The sequence below is a fragment of the Drosophila innubila genome, assembly GCF_004354385.1.
Source record: "Drosophila innubila isolate TH190305 chromosome 3L unlocalized genomic scaffold, UK_Dinn_1.0 0_D_3L, whole genome shotgun sequence".
Lineage (NCBI taxonomy): Eukaryota > Metazoa > Arthropoda > Insecta > Diptera > Drosophilidae > Drosophila > Drosophila innubila.
In genome coordinates, this window is record NW_022995376.1 from 17,456,801 (window position 1) to 17,476,307 (window position 19,507).

The 19,507-nt window shown below is 35.7% G+C and overlaps 2 protein-coding genes across 4 annotated transcripts; one reads left to right on the forward strand and one right to left on the reverse strand.

Annotated features, from left to right (window-relative positions):
• The first annotated feature begins 2,367 nt into the window (after nt 1-2,367).
• On the forward strand, nt 2,368-9,659 carry LOC117787487 (E3 ubiquitin-protein ligase CBL-B-B). The gene is made up of 6 exons (XM_034626030.1): nt 2,368-3,283; nt 3,338-3,745; nt 4,521-4,645; nt 4,708-4,829; nt 4,895-5,026; nt 6,907-9,659. Exons 1-6 carry the CDS (start codon nt 2,733-2,735, stop codon nt 8,242-8,244), a joined length of 2,676 nt encoding a protein of 891 aa, XP_034481921.1. The 5' UTR covers nt 2,368-2,732; the 3' UTR covers nt 8,245-9,659.
• Nucleotides 9,660-10,340: 681 nt separating this feature from the next.
• LOC117786393 (cold shock domain-containing protein E1) lies at nt 10,341-19,227 on the reverse strand. 3 transcript variants are annotated; one of them, XM_034624611.1, is made up of 10 exons: nt 17,019-19,227; nt 16,003-16,514; nt 15,526-15,920; nt 14,791-14,998; nt 14,277-14,720; nt 14,057-14,210; nt 13,828-13,997; nt 12,616-13,605; nt 12,296-12,473; nt 10,341-12,238 (listed from the first exon to the last, which is right to left on the reverse strand). In XM_034624611.1, the coding sequence occupies exons 1-10, from the start codon at nt 17,053-17,055 to the stop codon at nt 12,222-12,224; spliced, it is 3,105 nt and encodes a 1,034-aa protein (XP_034480502.1). In that variant the 5' UTR covers nt 17,056-19,227; the 3' UTR covers nt 10,341-12,221. The 3 variants fall into 3 exon arrangements, with proteins under 3 accessions (XP_034480502.1, XP_034480501.1, XP_034480500.1); XM_034624610.1 differs by having other exon boundaries at nt 14,277-14,741; XM_034624609.1 differs by having other exon boundaries at nt 14,277-14,744.
• Between the last annotated feature and the right edge of the window lie 280 nt (nt 19,228-19,507).

Below are 19,507 nucleotides of genomic sequence, written 5' to 3' on the forward strand. Positions count from 1 at the left end.
CCAAAAAGGCGAACCGCATTTGAAATTATAACACACACATAGCATAGGCATCATCTAGGCATCTATATCTACTACCTCCTATAGGCACGATCTCTGCAGCAGCAGCAGCAGCCGGGCAGTCTGTCGGGCAGCCTGCCCGTCGTCGCCGTCGCCGTCGTTGTCGATGTCGTAGAAAGTGCGCCGCCGCACAGTTTGAAGTCGAACTCGATGCCGATACTCAACTCAAAGCCACAGACGTTGCTAGCTGGAAGCTGTGTTTATAGACTTGTCGACTTTTAAGCCATAAATTTTACGCCTGAGTGGCGTTGCGAATAAGGGTCACACACATACACATAAAAACACACACGCATACATACACTCGAAAATCATTTCTTTTTTATATTTAAGAAAATTTGCATGGAAATCTATGAAAATAAATCTTATATTTAATGCTCTTCCAAATTTGAAAAATATTTGTTTTAATTTCAACAAAAAAGTCCTTTTTAAATTAAAATAAAAGATTTCTGAAATTGAATGCCCTAAAACTAAAAATAATCATCCTTTAAAGAAGTTTTACATTTTTATTTAAGAAAATCGCGTCAAAATGTAGTGCTTAACGCTAATCAAAATTAAAGAAAATGTAACTTAACTTTTAAAATTTAAAAAAAAATCTCTTATTTTGAACCCGATTTTTGGGTTGATTTTTCAACTTAAAGGGCCAAAATCGTCTAATACAGCATCCGATTTTTTTGAGTGCACATAAAATAGATACTGAAGCTCGCACATGAGCTTTGGCGTACGCTCGCGTGCATAAAGGAAATTGAGTGGTGCAGCGGAGCAGCAGCTGGTCGCCATTGCCACCGCCACCGCCACCGCTACCGCAACCGCTGCAATCGCTTAGCGGCAAAAAGAGGTCAGTAAGTGAATGTTTACAGTTAGTTTTTGGGCACACAGACATGTAAGCGGCAAAATGCATCTGACAGCCGTGACACAGCAGCCAAGAGAGCCAAGAGCGCCAACCACCAAACGCCAACCACCAACCGACTTGGCCGCCCAGAACTAATGCTGAAAAGACCACCACTTTAAAAATTAATTAAAAGAAAGCCGGCGTCAAATGTTGGCAATTGCAACAAAAATAAAGAGAAAAACCTTTGGCATCAGTGCAATTTCTTTTTGGCCATAACCAAGATTTGATGTCGTCGTTGTGGTTAGCGGCTGCCAATAAAAATGGAAAGTGAAAATTGTAGCTGCAGTGCAATGCATATTAAAACAAAAAAAAAAACAAAAAAAAACCAAAAAAATACATGAAAAGTTATTTTCGTCAGACTGTCGATTTAATACACTTGCGGAGCCCTGTAATCTAAATTTCACTTATCATTTGTATGACAATTTTATTATATTGTAGTCAAATATTAAAAAAATTATGTCAGAGTGTATAACACAACTTTAGGGACTTTTAATAAAAACCCAAGTTTTTCAAACTAATATTTAATTTTTGACTGCTTGATATGCTATATAATTTAGTAATATTATCCCAACGATTCTGACATATGAACTGGCTGGAACACAAATAGTTGTGCAAATCCTAATAAAGTATATTTAACATACGTATACCCAGTAGAGATACATATTCTCAAATAGATCGAAAATTGCCCAAGACCTTATGACTTTTTAGCTAAATATTCAAATTTTAAATAAAACCAACTTCCCTAAAACCCTAGGAATATAATATTTTCCGATATCAAAAATACATATACTATGAAATAAAAAGGCCCAAACTATGTCACGTCTCCTTTAAAGTGTTACACATTTCGTAACATAACTATTATACTCTCTGCAAGGGTATACAAAAAATACAGAGTGTAATAAAATGATAGAAGCTGCAAGTAACATGGCAATAACAACGCCACGCACCTGTTCTGCAAGTCGTGCGAGTTTTCTACACCTGGCTCTAATCATAGTCTACATGTGGTTCGCCAGCATATTGAAAAATCATCAGGATTATATAAAAGTGATGATAGAGCCTAACATCACAGTAGGAGCGGAAATTATATGGCAAAAAACAAAATCAAAAGTGCTTGTGAAAATGCCGGGAATGCCAAATTAAAGTTGATGTGCTAGCAACATGCGCATACACCAGCCTTGTTATTTGCTGCATTTCACCGTTTTCAAGTTTTTCTCTATTGCCATGCTAATTTCGGAGCAAATAGGCACAGCTCGTTATCGATTTTTAAAAAGTAACAGTCACGACAGGCAGTGTGCCATTAAATGGGTAGCACTGGCCGTAGAAATTAGTAATAACGCACAGATTGTACAGCACTGTAAACAGGGTGGCAGTGACGTCATATCGATAGTCGTTGAAGTATCGATATTTATTTTTACATCGCTACTCACACACACACAGTCTCACATGTACGCACACAGCCACACTCATTGAAAAAGTCGGAGAATTGTGTGGGAAAAAAAATCGTGTATAACTAACAACGAAACGCGCAAATTGTGCAAATGCAGATGCCTAGTGCTAAAGGCAAAGTGTATGCTTGATTATTTTGGGTGCGTTGGCAGTTTGGGGGGCTGGAAATAAACATACATGTCGTTGTAACGCGAAACGCGCAGTGTGTGTGTGTGTGTGAAGAGTGAAACCTACAACTTTACTCCCCAAACCAAAAGGCAACAACAAGAGTAACAACAACAACAACAAGAGTAGCAGGCAGGCAGCACCATTAGCAGCAGCAGCAGTGTTGAGAGAAAAGATGGCGACGAGTCGCACCAGTCGCATACAATCACAACCAAAAATTTTTCCGTCAATCTTTTCGAAATTACATGGAGCCATCTCGGAGGCATGCGTATCACAGCGTCTGTCGACGGACAAGAAAACGCTGGAGAAGACGTGGAAACTGATGGACAAGGTGGTCAAATTATGTCAACAGCCCAAAATGAATCTAAAAAACAGTCCACCCTTCATACTGGATATACTGCCGGACACGTATCAAAGATTACGTTTGATTTATTCAAAAAACGAAGATCAAATGCATTTGCTGCATGCAAACGAGCACTTTAATGTGTTCATTAATAATCTAATGCGTAAATGCAAGCAGGCCATAAAGCTCTTCAAGGAGGGCAAAGAGAAAATGTTCGATGAGAACTCGCATTATCGTCGCAATCTGACCAAACTGAGTTTGGTCTTCTCTCACATGCTCAGCGAGCTTAAAGCTATCTTTCCCAACGGTGTCTTTGCTGGCGATCAATTTCGAATCACCAAAGCGGATGCAGCTGACTTTTGGAAGAGCAATTTTGGCAACAGGTAAACAAACAAACAATCGCCAGTGAACTTTATTAAACAACATTTATTTCATAGTACACTGGTGCCTTGGAAGATATTTCGACAGGAGTTAAATAAAGTGCATCCGATATCGTCGGGATTGGAGGCGATGGCACTCAAAACGACTATCGATTTGACGTGCAACGATTATATATCGAATTTTGAATTCGATGTATTCACACGTCTATTTCAGCCTTGGGTAACACTGCTACGCAACTGGCAGATCCTGGCTGTCACCCATCCCGGCTATGTGGCCTTTCTCACCTACGACGAGGTGAAAGCGCGTCTACAACGCTACATACACAAGGCGGGCAGCTACGTCTTCCGTCTCTCCTGCACCCGACTGGGCCAATGGGCCATTGGATATGTAACGGCCGATGGCGAAATACTACAGACAATACCCCAAAACAAGTCGCTGTGTCAGGCGCTGCTCGACGGGCATCGGTAAGCTTAATATTAACATTAATCAAAAGCATAAAAGTAATTTTTCATTATTAAAACATGTACATTTGTTGCCCAGCAAAAGTATAATGATTTTTAAAAAAGATAATATGTCTAAAATTACTGCATAAGTACATAAAGAAGGGACTGTATAGCTCTACTCTCTTCATAAGTACTTTATCCATGTGTGTGTCAGTTAAATGTATATGTATTAATGCACTCTTATCTGGAAAAAGCTTTGCTTGCAATGTCTCAGCTATACTTTGAGCTTTGCAAGATCTCTTTGTTTCATTTAATAATAGTTTCACAGAACTCTTAGTTATAATTCCACTCATTGATCAAAGAACCCTTGTTTAACTCTTTATAACTGAATACCAAATTTAATAGTATTATTTACTCCATCTTTGCTTCACACACCACCCGGATTAATAAGGTCTTTAATGGCCTATACCTGGCCACATTGAGGGTCGTCCGGTTAAACCTACCTAGCTGCTTTAAAGAATTCTATGTTAACTTTAGAAATAATTATTTGTGAATTATTATTTTACCTCATTGATGAAATAACTCTTGCTCTTGCTAGTAGTTAGTTTAGTTTTCTTCTAGTATAGTTTTCTTTACCATTAAAAATGTCTTAATAATAATATAAATAACTTTTTAATAGATTTCACTAGATTAAGCAAACATTTTTTTTGTTAAGTTATTTTAATTATTTTATTAAATTGCTTATTTGATGAACAGTACTTAATAATTCTCTTATTTTCCCATGTCTTTCATTTAGCGAGGGCTTTTACTTATATCCCGATGGTCAGGCCTATAATCCGGATCTATCGTCTGCCGTGCAAAGTCCAACCGAGGATCACATCACTGTCACACAAGAGCAATACGAGCTGTACTGTGAAATGGGTAAGTGTTTTTAAGCTTAACTCTGTTTGAATTTATTTATTAAACACATTTTCAACTTGCAGGCAGCACCTTTCAGTTATGCAAAATCTGCGCAGAGAATGATAAGGATATACGCATAGAGCCCTGTGGACATTTGCTTTGCACGCCCTGTCTCACCGCCTGGCAGGTGGACTCGGAGGGACAGGTATGTCAATAACAATTTATAATTAGTAAGGCATATGTTGACTTAATTGTCTTATTATTCTGCAGGGTTGTCCGTTTTGTCGTGCCGAAATCAAAGGCACCGAGCAGATCGTTGTAGATGCTTTTGATCCCCGCAAGCAACACAATCGCAATGCAACGAATGGACGACATCAGCAGCAGGACGATGATGATACAGAGGTATAGTTTTGTGCAGCGCTTATAAGTAAAGCCTTTGACGCCTGCCCCGCGCTGCCCGCCTGTGCTGCCTCTCTCTCACTCTCTTAAATATATATATATATATTTATATATACAAATATTACTCTTATTACGATTACAAATATCGATTTTGGTTCGTTTATATATTCATTTATATATATCTGTATCAACACATTAGAAGTTTCTTTAAATTAAGTTTAATGTTTAGCGATTTTCATTTAATCATACTTAAATTATTAGCTAAAATTAAATGCAACTAACCAGCAGTGTACACACACAGACAGATTAAGCATATACACACTTGTAGATATATAAGTACGTTTATAGATTTATGTGTGTATATGTGTCGAGTAGAGCGGAAGTTGCTCATCAGCCGCTCATCGCAATCATCGTTTTTTATCAGCGCTCGCTTATTTCTGTCTTATATCTGTTTCTGTCTCTGTGCACTGTACGTTGTTGTTTCGTTTCGTTTGTTCGTTGCTTTCAGTTTCCTTTCCTCTTCATTTATTCATTCATTCGCTCGCTCGTTTGCCTCTGTTTATGAATCATTTAATTGTTTTTACTTTGCCTTTTTTTTATTATCATGTGCGTATTACATTTGTATGCATATTATGCATTAATTCTTAAGCAACAACAAACAACAATTGAAATGCTTACACTTTTGTATATACATAGGCACCAATACAATTTATTATTATTATTATATTTTGTACTTGTACTTTAGTGAGCTAATGCAAAAAAAAAAACATAATCAAAACTGTCTGTATTCGATCCCTGTTCTTCCTACAGTATGCCCTCCCCCATATGAAACTCGTAATAATTTCACATTTTAGTTTATTGTTTGATATTTCCAAAGATATGTTTAGTTTTGTGAGTGGTTTATCATTTATTATTACGATTATTATTTGAATTTTTTGGTTCGTTTTAGTATTCAATTCGGTTTTCATAATTTGTATTTTTTGTAAGCAGCTTTCCGGCTGCCTTAAGACTGTAATTTATTAATAATAATAAAATGGCTTAAACTATGGTCAAAGCCAATGCATATGTATGTATAATTATCATTATTATTATTATGTACTATTATTATTATTGTCATGATTATTGTAGTTAGCTGTTAACTGTCACAAGCCTAGGCCAGAATTTATAAACAAAACGTTTAAAGTATTAGCAAAGAAATTAACATTTTAAACATTGTCTGAATGTGTGTGTGTGTGTGTGTATGTTGCATATGAATGTGTGTGTGTGTGTGTTTCGACTTATTCATTCATTAAATCATTAATTATTATTTAATTATTCGGCTCAGTTTGTTTCCTTAACTTACAACGGCTTCAATCAGCATACATCAATATTCAATAATTATTATTTATGTTTAATGTAATACATCTAATGCAATTTTTATATATAAACTATATAATACAAGTACTTTATCAAATTTATAGAAATTAGATTTATAGTTTTTCGATTTCCTTAATAAGTTTTTAAATGCCTAATTCTAATTCATAACGAAAAAAAAAAAACAAACAAAACAAAAACTGAACAAACACAAAAAAATATATAATATATACATGTATAAATATTTATAAATATTGGTTTTAATTGTTTGACGTTCTCTGCTACCGATTGTTTTATTCTTTATTATTTACATACATATGTGTTTTTGTCTACAGTTATATACAATTTATGCGTTGTTGTTGCTCCTTTTTCCATTGTTGTTGTGCATGTCCAACAAACAGTTTGATTTGCAGTTGCCTCGTTGCTCTAGCGGCATGTGTCCTAACCAAACCAAACCAAAAAAATAATAAGACTTTCAACCAAAAGTACATGCAACAACTGACTACAAAACAACTATCCACATCCTGCAGGATATGGGCGACTTCAATATTGCCACATCATCGTTGCATGCGCTCAGCACATCGGCGGCATCACAATCCTCCATGGAGAAGCACAGTCCGCACACCTCGCCCCGTTTGGGCAGACGCAGCACCACGCCCAGTTTGATGGCCGTACAAAATGATCTGTATGCTGGCGGATCGCCAGCTTTCAGCCTGCCCAGCAGCAGCAGCAACAGCAGTGGCAGCAGCAGCAACTCCTCGTCAGCAATCTCCACACAGCAGCAGCAGCAGCAGCAACAACAGCAACAGTTGCCACAACCCTCAGCACCGCCAGCAGCAGCTGTGATCAGCAATGGTTCTGGCAATGGCAGCGTTATTAATACAACTGGCAACAACTCCACGCAGAAGACCACAAATCGCATGAGTGCACCATTGATTGGCTCCAGTGTGATCAACTCCACCTATGGCCAAAAGTTGCCTAGCAAAACGGACATCGGTGGTGGTAGTGGTGGTAGTGGTGGCTCCGGCGACACAGCCTCGATTAGCTCCTATGCCATACTACAAAATCTGCAGGATGCCGTCTCCAGTTGCAGTTCCAGCTCAACAGTTGTTGCAACAACTGCAGTTGCATCAGCTGCAGTGGCGCCTCCGTTGCCGCCACGCAAATCACCTGGCGTGGAGACGCCCGTCAAGCCGTCAAATGGCACACCCTCGAGCAGCAAGAGCATTGACAACATCCAATGCAGTCTGGACAATGTGCCGCCACAGACAACAGCGCCGCCCATTCCGCCGCATGTGAGCAACAGCGTGGACACGTTGGCTGAGGATTTGATGCGACAGCAGCGCATCTCGAGCAGCACCACATCGCCGGTGTTGTCGCTGCTGGACGAGATGGTAGAGGTGGGTCCGGCGGAGACCATCAGTGGTGTGATTGACACACGTCCGCTGGAGGCGCGTGGCACGCTGCCCAAGACCAGCGTTAATAGCAACAGTGGCTGCAGTGGCTCATCCCAGGATGCGGCAAGCTCCCACTACACGCAACTGTGCACCACAACAACTAGTGCTGCGGCCCTGGCGGCAGCTGCTGTGTTGGCCAACGGCAAGAAGGCAACGTTGAAGCAGCCAACGCCAGCACAGCAGCTGGCCAATCCTGTCCAGCATCAGCCGCTGCTCTATGCGAACGTAACCATCAATCAAAAAGACTGCGGCTCTGTGCCCTACGAGAATATCAATCTGGAGTATATCGCGAGATTGATGAACGCTGGCTACTCCAAGGAGAATGCCATCACAGCGCTGGGAATCTCGCGAAACAACATTGAAATGGCTGGCGATATTTTGCGCGAATTTGTCTCCAAGAATAGCGCCTAAAGTGCCAGCAGAATTGTGTGATTCCCCCTGGAGGAGCAGCGATAGAATGATAATGATGATGATCCCAAACAAAGCAAAAAGGCATATGATAAATCATAAGCATTATTTTTGAAACTCTCATTACGCTCTCTCTAAGCAGCCCCAACTTCCCTTCTCTACCCATCTAACTATATATAAATATATTTCTTAATCTCGCTTTAGGAGCACCCATACTTCATATAGAGTTACGCTAACACACACCCCACACCCGCACAACCACACCACATCCTTGGCGTAGCCAGCACAAGCAATTAGGCGTAATAAATCTTTCGCTCTCTTAAAAAAAAACCAAAAATAAAAACCATTTAATTTAATAATAAATTAAAAAAAAAACATGAAAAACCAAAAAATGTAAAGTGCAAGTCGTCAAGTTTACACACTCTTAAAAGAAACGAAAAATTAAGCACAACCCATTTAATATCAAATATAGCTATATATACAGTTATCTTAAGACGTATCTACTTCTTCCTATTAAGAAAATAAAATTAAAAAATAATTACAAATAAATACAAAAAAAAAAACAAACCTCATATATACGCAGTTCGATCGAAATCGAAAGTAAAATTTGCCCAGTCCCCACCAAATAAAAGAGGAATAAATCAAATAATGCTCTTCTTTCGTAATAAAAGACAAAACCCATTCATAAATACACATTCACTTACAGTCAGACGTCGATAACATAAAACAGAATATTAAGAAATCAATTTTAATTGGTGCATCGGCAAATAATAAATAAAATCCATCAAAATATTCATCCAAACATATTGAATAAAATGCCTTTAATGCTGTCCAGCGTCAAAACTGAGTTTCCTTATCCGTAATATCCCCCAAGTAATACAAAATAAAAATCAAAACCAAGAACAATGAACACCAAATCCGATGCACTATCAAAGTTTACCTCGATTTTTTATACAAAACTCACTTTTTTGTAATATTTGTAAGTTTATGCAAGTTAAATACCGTACCGAGTATTCGTTTAAATAAAAAATAAATTGCAAAAATAAAATATATCTCGAAGAAAAAAACCAACAAAAAGTAAAGAAAAACAAGTTTATATTATGATGATACCCTTTTTACAGAATTTATATAATGCAAATAATCGGTTTTTAATTCGTCGAAAACATTCTTAACCCTACACGCAACTTTTGACATCTACTAGTACGAGTATCTACTACAAAACTAAGCTATATATTATGGTATTATATAATGTATACATAGGCGATATAATCATGCGTAACGAAAGCAAAAGCATTAATAAAAAAAAAAAACAAACAAAGAAAAACAATGATATATCAATGCAATATTCACTATAAACAAATCAATGCAAGCGTAAACTTCTAAGTAAATTATAATTACATAACCTCAAGCGAAACAAATTAAGAAAAAACACCATATACTATTTATGAAATATATTTGAATTTTAAGCAAAATCAGCGCTAAAAACCAAACAAACGAAAAATAAAAGCAAATAGTATAGAGCAAAAAGCAGAAATCAGAGTCAAAGTCAATAAAAAGAAAACCGATGAACAAGCAAGCGTAAGAATAAGATGAGAGAAAATGCGATACCATACCATAGTCATGTCATGTAACCCGGAAATCTTAAGCAGATATAAATTATTCTTATAAATAAAAATTTAAAAAACACAAAAACAAACCAAAAACAAATTGAATTGTGTCTATCTTTCTTAACTATACATTTTCTTGGGAGATCAACAAAATACGAGACATCTCCAAAAAGAGAAACCCATTCTTAGAGATCTCTAGTATATTTTTCTACATCTATTCACGTGGAACTCTGAATATGCTTCATCTTCTCACTGTAAATCACAATAACTTACATTAGAATATCCTACACTTACGGTAGGAGATCTTAAGAAGTTCGTATAGTTTGACTTGATGACTTAATAGTTAATTATTAAATAATAAAAACTCAGATTTTTGCTTTATTGAAATATGTATTTATTTTTTTATTATTTGACTTATATAGTTTGCGATTTTGTTGTTTTTTTTTGTTTTTCTTTCGTATTCAAGCACATATGTATTTTTTTTTTTTTGTATTTTTTTTGTTGTGTGCATATTTTACGATTTTTTTATGTTTTATGTTTTATAAATAAGGATTAGTTGCTGTTCTGTTGCGTCTGTGCTGTTCATTTCATTGCATTGCATAAATCTCTAAACGCCTGCAGTTTTATCATTCGGTATATCAGACGATATATGTATGTATGTATACCTATATATGTATTCGTATAATAGCGTTATACATATTTAAGTTACTGTTATTCTTGATTTGTTGTTGTGTTGCTTAGTGTTTTTTTGTTGTTGTATATATGTATAACATGGCTATAGTAGGACGTACTGATCCCAAATTTGTTGTTAGCTTGTTAAATGTTTTTTTTTTTTGTTTTTTTTGTTTTTTTCGTTTTGGGTTTTTTTTTCTTGTTTAGTAATTGAAATTCATAATTTTCACAATATTTGCTCTTTGTTTCCGACACGATCTCTTTGTATTTTTTTGTTTTGCTATATATATATATTTTAATATTTAAAAATACATTTTTAAAAATTAATTTTTGTAATCTTTCATTAAATGGTTTCAACAGATTTGGCGCAGCAAATTTAATTTGCCCTTCTTTATTCTCATACAAGACTTTAAGTTATTTTTTTTTTATTTTGTTTTATATTTAGATTTTTGTGTGTTAGTTACAAAGATCGATTTCTTCTTGTTTAAATAAATATGTATGTTGTATATGTAAGATGTATGCATGTATGTATTTTGTATAATATAATATGTAATAAGTTAATGCAACCTATTTGAATGCAGAAAAAAATTCGTGAATCAACAACATACACAGTTAATATACTCGTAGAGTGTTTTGGTGTTGAAATGTTACAATCGAAATTAAGACTTTGTTTGCTATATATAAATACTTGTTGCTTTCATCTTTTATTGTATACAATAATTATTCAATAAATATACATATATGTATACTATATATGCCAGTATAACAGTTAGACTTCAAAGAAGTAGTGAAAGAACAGTTTGCGAGAATTAAAATAGAAATAGATTAATAGAATATAGCATATATAAGTTGAGAAAAAACTATCTACGCATCTATGGCATTTATTGTTTGTTTGTATGTCTCTTGTTGGTTTACTTTTTGTTTAACGCACATATGCAAGGATTTCGTTGCCATTATACAATAATTGTTTTTGTTTCATTTCATTTTTTTTTGTTTAGTTTTTTTTTTTGTTAAGATTTCATTTTATATATGCTAAATTAAATTAAAGCAAAATTAGTTGAAAAATAGTATACGTATACACACAATTTGGTTTCATCTTTCAGACACTTGAATTTCAGTTTTAAGCAGCGCACAACTTCAAATATAACATAATTATAAATTGTGTAGCATTATTACAAATAGGAAAAGGAGGAGGGCCCTGGTTAATAATGATTATTAATTCGTAATTCTTTACGTACAGAATTTCGTTTACATTTTATCAGACACGTAGAAATTGTTTTGGAGTTGCCATTTTAGTACTTTCAATATTAATATATATGAATATATATATATATTTATTTAATAATGTATTTATGCATGTATTTATGTATGTATGTGGTATGCCATATGCTTTGCTATCAATTATTATTATCGTTTCCAATAGTGTTTTGCTTCTAAGTTAATAAGTTACTTAATAAATGTATGTTTCTTTTCGTTCTTTCATTTATAATAATGTTGTAGCGACAAGTTCACAGTGTAGTTTTAATTTATAATTGTTGTTGATTACGGTTGTTTTGGAGTTGTTTGCTGTGCCTTCTTTTTACTATGATATTGTTAAGCCTTGTTCTTGTTTATGTTTGTAGCGTACAAGAATATATAAATATATATAAATGTATTTATGCATGCATTGTCTTTAATTTGCATTTAATATCTGAATTGGAATTACTCCACCAGGGCGCCTGCAAATAGAATTGATTTAGATACATATTCCAGTTAAGATATATTATTTATTTTACCTGGAATGCGTGGATGGCGCGCTAAAACGGAGAAGCCCTTGCCCTGCGGCCCCTTGGGTGCACGGATGAGTATCAAACGCGGCACACCATCTTCGCCATTGAGCTTAAGGCGCGAGATCAGACGATCGGGACGATCGTTAATTTTCAAAACGTTACAAGCCGAAGACTTTCCATTGCGCTGTGAATATGCAATAAAAATGAAATTAAATGAATGCTTCTTGCAATGAGAAAAGTTTATATAATTATCAAATAATTATTAAAATGAGAAATCATAATTATTTAAATAACTAATATTGGCAAATTGGCATTTGTCTGCTCACCTGATTGGTAACCACTGAGAACTCCACAGTATCGCCTGGATGCAGAGCCACCGTGCTGCCCTGCACCTCAGACATGTGAAAGAATAGTTTTTTGCCGTCTTCGACCTCGAAATTGAGAAAACCAAACTGGCCCTTGATTGAGTCAACAGTTGCACGTTTCTTTTGCCTCACGGCATTCACATCTGCCGCACGACCGCTCTCATCAATGCGAAAGCTAACAAGATCACCCTTTTGTAGCAAATCACGCTTATTCACCAGACTGGTGATGCCAAATTCGTGCTGTGAAATGATTGTGGTACGCAACTCATCGAGTATCTCAATTAGCCCAGCATATTCCTGCTGATCTGGATTGATGCAGCGCAAGGGGCGTGCCACAACGCCATTGTGTACGGTTTCCAGCACCGCTGGTTGCGGTATCGAGTTCTTGGGCAATGTGCGAACATTCTCAGCAGGCAGACAATTGCCGGAGACAGACGTGTTGCCATTAGGCGCCAGTGTGTACTCCACCTCCTGGCCCAACTCGAGCCAATTGGGATTGCCCTGATAGTTGCTAAAGTGAAAGAAAACCTCCTCATCGTGCGACAGCGTCTCGATAAAGCCAAAATTCTCCTTAATAACGGCTATAAATCCTCGGTACACCTGACCACCTGTTGCCTCAACGCTTGCATGATTATTGTTCTCCAGTTTGAAGTCCTCAATTTGGGGTGTGCAAATCTGTTGGGTGGTGGCATTGCTACCCACGCTACTGTTGCTGCTGCTACCGCCACCGGGACTGCCATGCATGATATAACCATTCTGCATGGAGCTGGCATTTGAGCTGATGCCATTTGAAAGCAGCAATTGATCATTTTGATTCAGATTGACTGCAGGCTGTTGCTGGGCAACTGCCTGTTGGTTTAACAGCTGTTGTTGTTGTTGCTGCTGCTGCTGTTGTTGTTGCAGCGAAATTTGCTGCACATTGACGGCAATAAATTCCTTGTTACGTTTGACCTGGAAAGGAAGCAATTTAAGAATTAATTTTGATTAATACTTACACTTTCTAATACAAAATTTATGTACATTTTATTAATCTTTGAAAATTATAAATTTAAACAGCTTTGTTTGCAAATTAAATTTAAGTTTTAATGCAGCTGCACAAATTATAATCACTACGATACCTGAACTTTAACTAAGTAAATGTCTATGGATTTTTGATTGAAATCTTGAACTTACCATATAAATATCGAAGCGCACACGTTCGCCAATTCTTGGTGGTTTTTCGCAGTCTTTGAGAAAATACATAATAGTCTTTTTAACATCGCCATGTTCATAGGTGATGACGCCACCCTCGACGCGATCCTGAGATTTAATTGGACTCTTGGGCGCTTCGCGTGTCACGCAGCCTGCAAATATTTAACAAGCATTATTGATGTGTAAAGCGATTATTGAGATTTAAACGCACCCTCAATGTTGCTGGCCATTAAAGTTTCAAATTGCACTGAATTGGGCGGCAGATGCTGAATGCGTATGGCCTGCAAACGCGAGTTATTATAGGCTAGACCAGGCTCCTGTATGACAGTAAACTCCACCTCATCATTGACCTCAATTTCACGGCTCTGCAAATAAGAGAGTAAAGTATTAATATAATGCTTAAGAAGATTTATTTCAATTTGGTTACTCACCGTATCGAGCACCTCTGTAAAGTGGAAAAACAATCGCACTTGCCGCTCCACGCAGCGTAAGAATCCAAAGCCCTCTTTGAGGGAGGCAATTGTGCCTTGCTCACGTTTCTCGCCGGACACCTTGAACGTCTCGTCCAGCAGCGCAATGGATGTGGCACGCTGCAACTGATCCCGCCTGTCGGTTGCCAGCAAAAATTGCACCCAATCGCCGTGACGTAAAGTAAAATCACCCTTCTGATCCTTATCGCCAAATGGCACCTCCACTTCGGAGTAATCGGGGGCACGGTAACGTATACGGCCTGGCAATGGATCATTGTTTTGGCGCACCGCATTGTTGCGATCCAGCGATTTAAGCACTTGACCCTTGTATATGGTAGTATCGACATCCTCAAAGATTACAGAGCCGGGTGGCAAGCGCGTTATATTGCAGGCAAATTCACGGCCCTGCGGAGGCACAGAGGCCGACTGCTATTGTTAATGAGGTATGATAAACTGAATCTTTTTCCCTACTTACGCTCCGCGTTTGGATGGTGAACTCCACATCGTCGCCAGGACGTAGCTCAACATTGCCCTCGGCCTCGGAGAAATGAAAGAAGATCTCTTTAACCACATCGGCGCGTTCAATGAAACCAAATGATTCCTTCATTGAACAAACAACGCCACGATACTTCACAGGTTGAGCCGGATTCTCCAGGCGTATATGGCACGCGCCTAGGTTGCCTCTGTAAATATGATAAATACAAGAAATTATAGAAAATATACGTGCGCTCGGGTTGTTTTCTCAATGTAGTGCACTGTATGTAGAACAATTCGTTATCTGTACGAAACTAAAAATTTGCAAAACTATTGATATTCTGAATAACTACACATTTGACTTGTACATCGTAGTTCAATTAAAAGCACTAAGTTTAGTTCAGTTTGCTGAACGAATGAATTGTTCTACTAGTTCGTTCATTATAGTCTCAATCTCTTTCGAATGTTTCGTCAAACAAAATTAAAGCCTAAAGCTAAAATTTTGGTAAACTCATCCTTGGTTTTGAGCAAATCACACTCATAAAACACCTCAAATATTAATACAACAGTTATTTTTTATTTATTTCAAGGATATGGCTTTATACAAACAAGGTGTCATTCTCGCTAGTTCAGTTTGTTCTACTCAATTGATTCCTAATATCGTTCGTTCATAGAGTTGACAGTCAATAAAAAAAATTTAATATTGTTGACATTTACATTTTTATTAATTGTTTACCTTTGGTTGGTTGCAATTTGAAAGCTGACCTTATCGCCAGCCCGCAAATTGACATTCCCCTCGACATCGTCTTTGGTATAGGGTAAAAAGAAGCATTCGCCGCGATTCTCATAGCTAATGCGACCGGTTGTCTCGTTGGAGCTGAGCACATTGTTGGCACTATCGGTGCGCAATTCGGTGGTCACTGTGCCGGTAACACGCTCCTCGGAGAGCACAACCTCTGGCGCTATCTTAGATACTTGACTAGCAATGGGCTTGCCGGTTCGTCGATCGTAAGTCATTTCAAACTCGACGGGATCACCGATCTTCAGATGATCAATATTGCCACTGAACTGCGAGAAATGAAAGAAGAGACGAGCCTGTCGCTCGCAGCACTGAATAAATCCATAGGAATGCTACAAATCACAAACAAGATTAAAAACACAACATGGTTAATTGAATGAATATTTCTAGTATATGATAAAAAAAAATACACACCAGTAGCTTTTCAATGATGCCAGTTTCGCGTGTGCTCTGATTCGGATCGTTGGCTGCCGAAGCTGCTGCTGAGGAATTGCTCGACTGCGAGCCAAAAATGGACGATGAGCTGCCGTTATTCAACACGCTGTTCGACTGAAAGACGCCAATTTGTGGCGGGTTCTGAATGATATCGTTGACCTCATTCGCATCAAACATGCCAATGCTTTGATGCTGCTGCTGCTGTTGTTGCTGCTGCTGATGATGATGTTGCTGCTGCTGTTGATGCTGCTGCTGCTGTTGTTGGTGCTGCATATGTTGCTGCTGCTGCTGCTGATGATGATGCATACTTTGCTGCTGCTGCTGACCCATTGCCATTTGCACGGACGATGGCGTCGGCGGTCCATGCGATTGCGTTTGTAGACCCAACGTGGTCGAGTCTAGCGTAAAAGTGCTAATTGTCGGAAACGTAGTGGGTATGTTCAAGTTGCGCATGGCAGTCATGTCGAAGCACTGCAAATTATCGTAGATTTCTGCAATGGCATTCAATTAGAAAAGTGTTAATAAGATCATTTCAAAGTTATTGTCTATTGTCATTAAAATTTAATTATTTACGCTAGTTAGATTATTTAGTTATTTGCAATAAAATTATGTAGATACAAATATTGTAGACAATATCTATTGCAATATCATAAATAATTCTTATTTTATATATCATTTTAAAAAGTTTTATTTTTACTATAAATATATTTGTATTTAATTAATAACTAATTATTAAAAATATTAGATTTGTATTTAGTTAGAGCATTTAACTACTTGCAATAAAGTTAGTTAAAAAAATTATGAAGTATTATCTACTTTCTGTTGCGAAATCATAAAAAACTAATTATACTATTACATTTTATTAGATTTTATTATAAAAATGCATAAAAAGTTACATCTTAACAATTAATAGATATTTGCGTTTAATAAGTAACTAATTATTAAAAATATAAGATTTTATAATAATTACAATAGCAAATAATAATTAATCTCACCTTCGCCAGTGCGATATCCTTTGGATTGTGTATTCATGTTGTTAATTGGTTCTTGATTTGGATGTTATAGAAAATGCTGATAGTGACTAGCACAAGGAGACTGGTTGTTGTTGTTGTTATTATTTTTGTTGGTTTTCTTTATGATGATCAATTAGTGATTGGTGACGATGATGATGACGATGACGAGAATGCTGAACGTTTTTTCAAGAGAGCGAGCGCGTTTTTTGGAGCCGATCAAAAACTGACCTAATGCTTATTTTTGAATCTATTAATTTATTTTTTATTATTTTATATTAATTTTTAATGTTTATTTTTCTTTCGATTTTTAGTGTAATTATTTTTATATCAAAGAGAAAAAACTAAGCAATAAATACGTATTTGTTGTGTATATATATTTTGGCTAAACACTGGCACAAGAGGCACTGAAATTCCTTGTCTTCGAAGTTAATAAAAAAAAGCAATCATTTGTTCTTGCTGTTGTTGTTTTTGTGGGTTTTCAACGATCTTCGACCTTTTGTTGGGGCAACTCGCCCCAGAAATGTATGTAAAAATGCCGACAATTATAATGTTATGTTCAGTTTTGTTGTTATAGTTGTTATTTGTAGTTGTTGTTGTAGAAGTTGCGGCTGCTTCGTGTTTAAAAATATATATTCGTAATCTGATGAAAATGCATTAGCTGCTGCCGTTGGTTGTAGTTGTAGTTACATGAAAAACTTTTTAATTTCTTTAACTATTTATTGCGGTTTGTTCATATGTTCGAGTTATGTTTTGTAATAATATTTTTAATTTTTTTTTTGCTTTTTCTTTTAGTTTTACTAGAAAAATACACTGGGGTCGCTTTACGGAATACTTTTGTTTTTATTATTAAACTATTTGTAGGTTATTTTGTGTTTTAAGAGCTTTTTAGTTTGATATATTAAATTTACTTTCTTTTTGTTTTTTAGTTTGGGGGAGGGAGAGGGAAGTGGTTAATATGTTTTGCTTTGTTTTTGTTGATCTATAATATACATATATATTTTTATAATATATATAGTATATATATATATTTGTAGGCAATCGTTGTGGTTTTTAGGAAGTATTAGTGATTTATTTTTATTTACTTTTTACTTTGTTGTTTGTTTGGTAAACACTAAGCTTTTCAACTGACCGCGCTCTCTTTTCGCTCTCAGCATTGGTCGCTCGCTCTCTCTCTCTCTGCCTGCCTGTATCTGCCTACCAGGGCTGCAAGACGATCGATGCGGGCTGCGAGGGCTGCAAGTGATCCGTTTCGCTGTATGTTGTTCTTGATGTGTTGTTGTTGTTGTTGTTGCTATTACTTTTCGGTTACACGTTTTGTAATATTATTATTGCTGTTTCGTTTACTATTCACTATGCACATATTATGAGTTTATATTGTTATTTATAGTTAATATATAGATAGATACTCTTTAATAGTTGCTGGTTTTGCATTTACTATGTTGAACTTTAAGCCTAAGTTTTTATTTTTGTTTGCTTTTTAAATATATATATTTATTTTGAATGCGCGTTTTGTTTAAAGTCTTTTTTTTAACCTACGGTTGTTTTATTTTTGCTTTTGTTGTTTGTTTGTTTTGTTGTTGTTGTATTTTCACTTATGGGTTTGTTTGCTTACCAAGTTAAGCTTATTTACTTAAAGTTTATATAATATAATATATAATATACTATAGTATATGTATCGAAGTCCTTTAAGATATCACGAATTTGTTTCAATGTTTTTATCTTTTAATTTGCATTTGCTCTTATGTATAAAGTTGTTGTTTAAGATTTTCGTATTTCTTCTCCTACCACTTCGTCTGTCTCTCTTTTTTTTCTATTGTTAAAAATTACAGTTGTGTTTAGTGTTCATTTCTTTTCATTTATATATTAGAGATTGTTTTTTTTTTGCGATTTTAGTTTTTTTTTTATTTATTTATATTTATAAATTTACAGTAATTATCACAGAGTTGTTAAATCTTTCTTTGAATTTGTTTTTGTTTTTTTTTGTTTTTTTTACTTTCTTTTGTTTCAGTTGCTTTTAATCGTTATCTCATTTAGACTTTTAACATTTCTCACTAGGTACACTTATAAAAAAATGAAAACTATTTAAATATAAACAATAGTTTATTATTAAAAATAAAAAAAACTGTTTGGTTTGGGCACAAGGCCGCAGTTTTTGCTTTTATTTTCAGTTTTCTTTCTCCTCTACTTTCTTTTCTGGATTTTGTTTGATTTCATTTATTTACAATTTTGTTTTTTTATATTGGCTAAGTTAAGTTGCGGTATATTTTTTTTGTCCTTTTTTTGTATTTCATGTGTTACTCAGTTGTTTTTGTTGCTGGGGTCTTCTTCATTTTGTAAGTGTGTGTTTGTTTTGTGTTTTTTATTTTATTTTTTAATTGTAAAAGTTACTTAAAATTAATAGAATTCTTGTAGATTTTTGGTTTTAAATGTTTTTCTTTATTGTTACCGTTTTTAGTTGCTCGTTTTTTTGT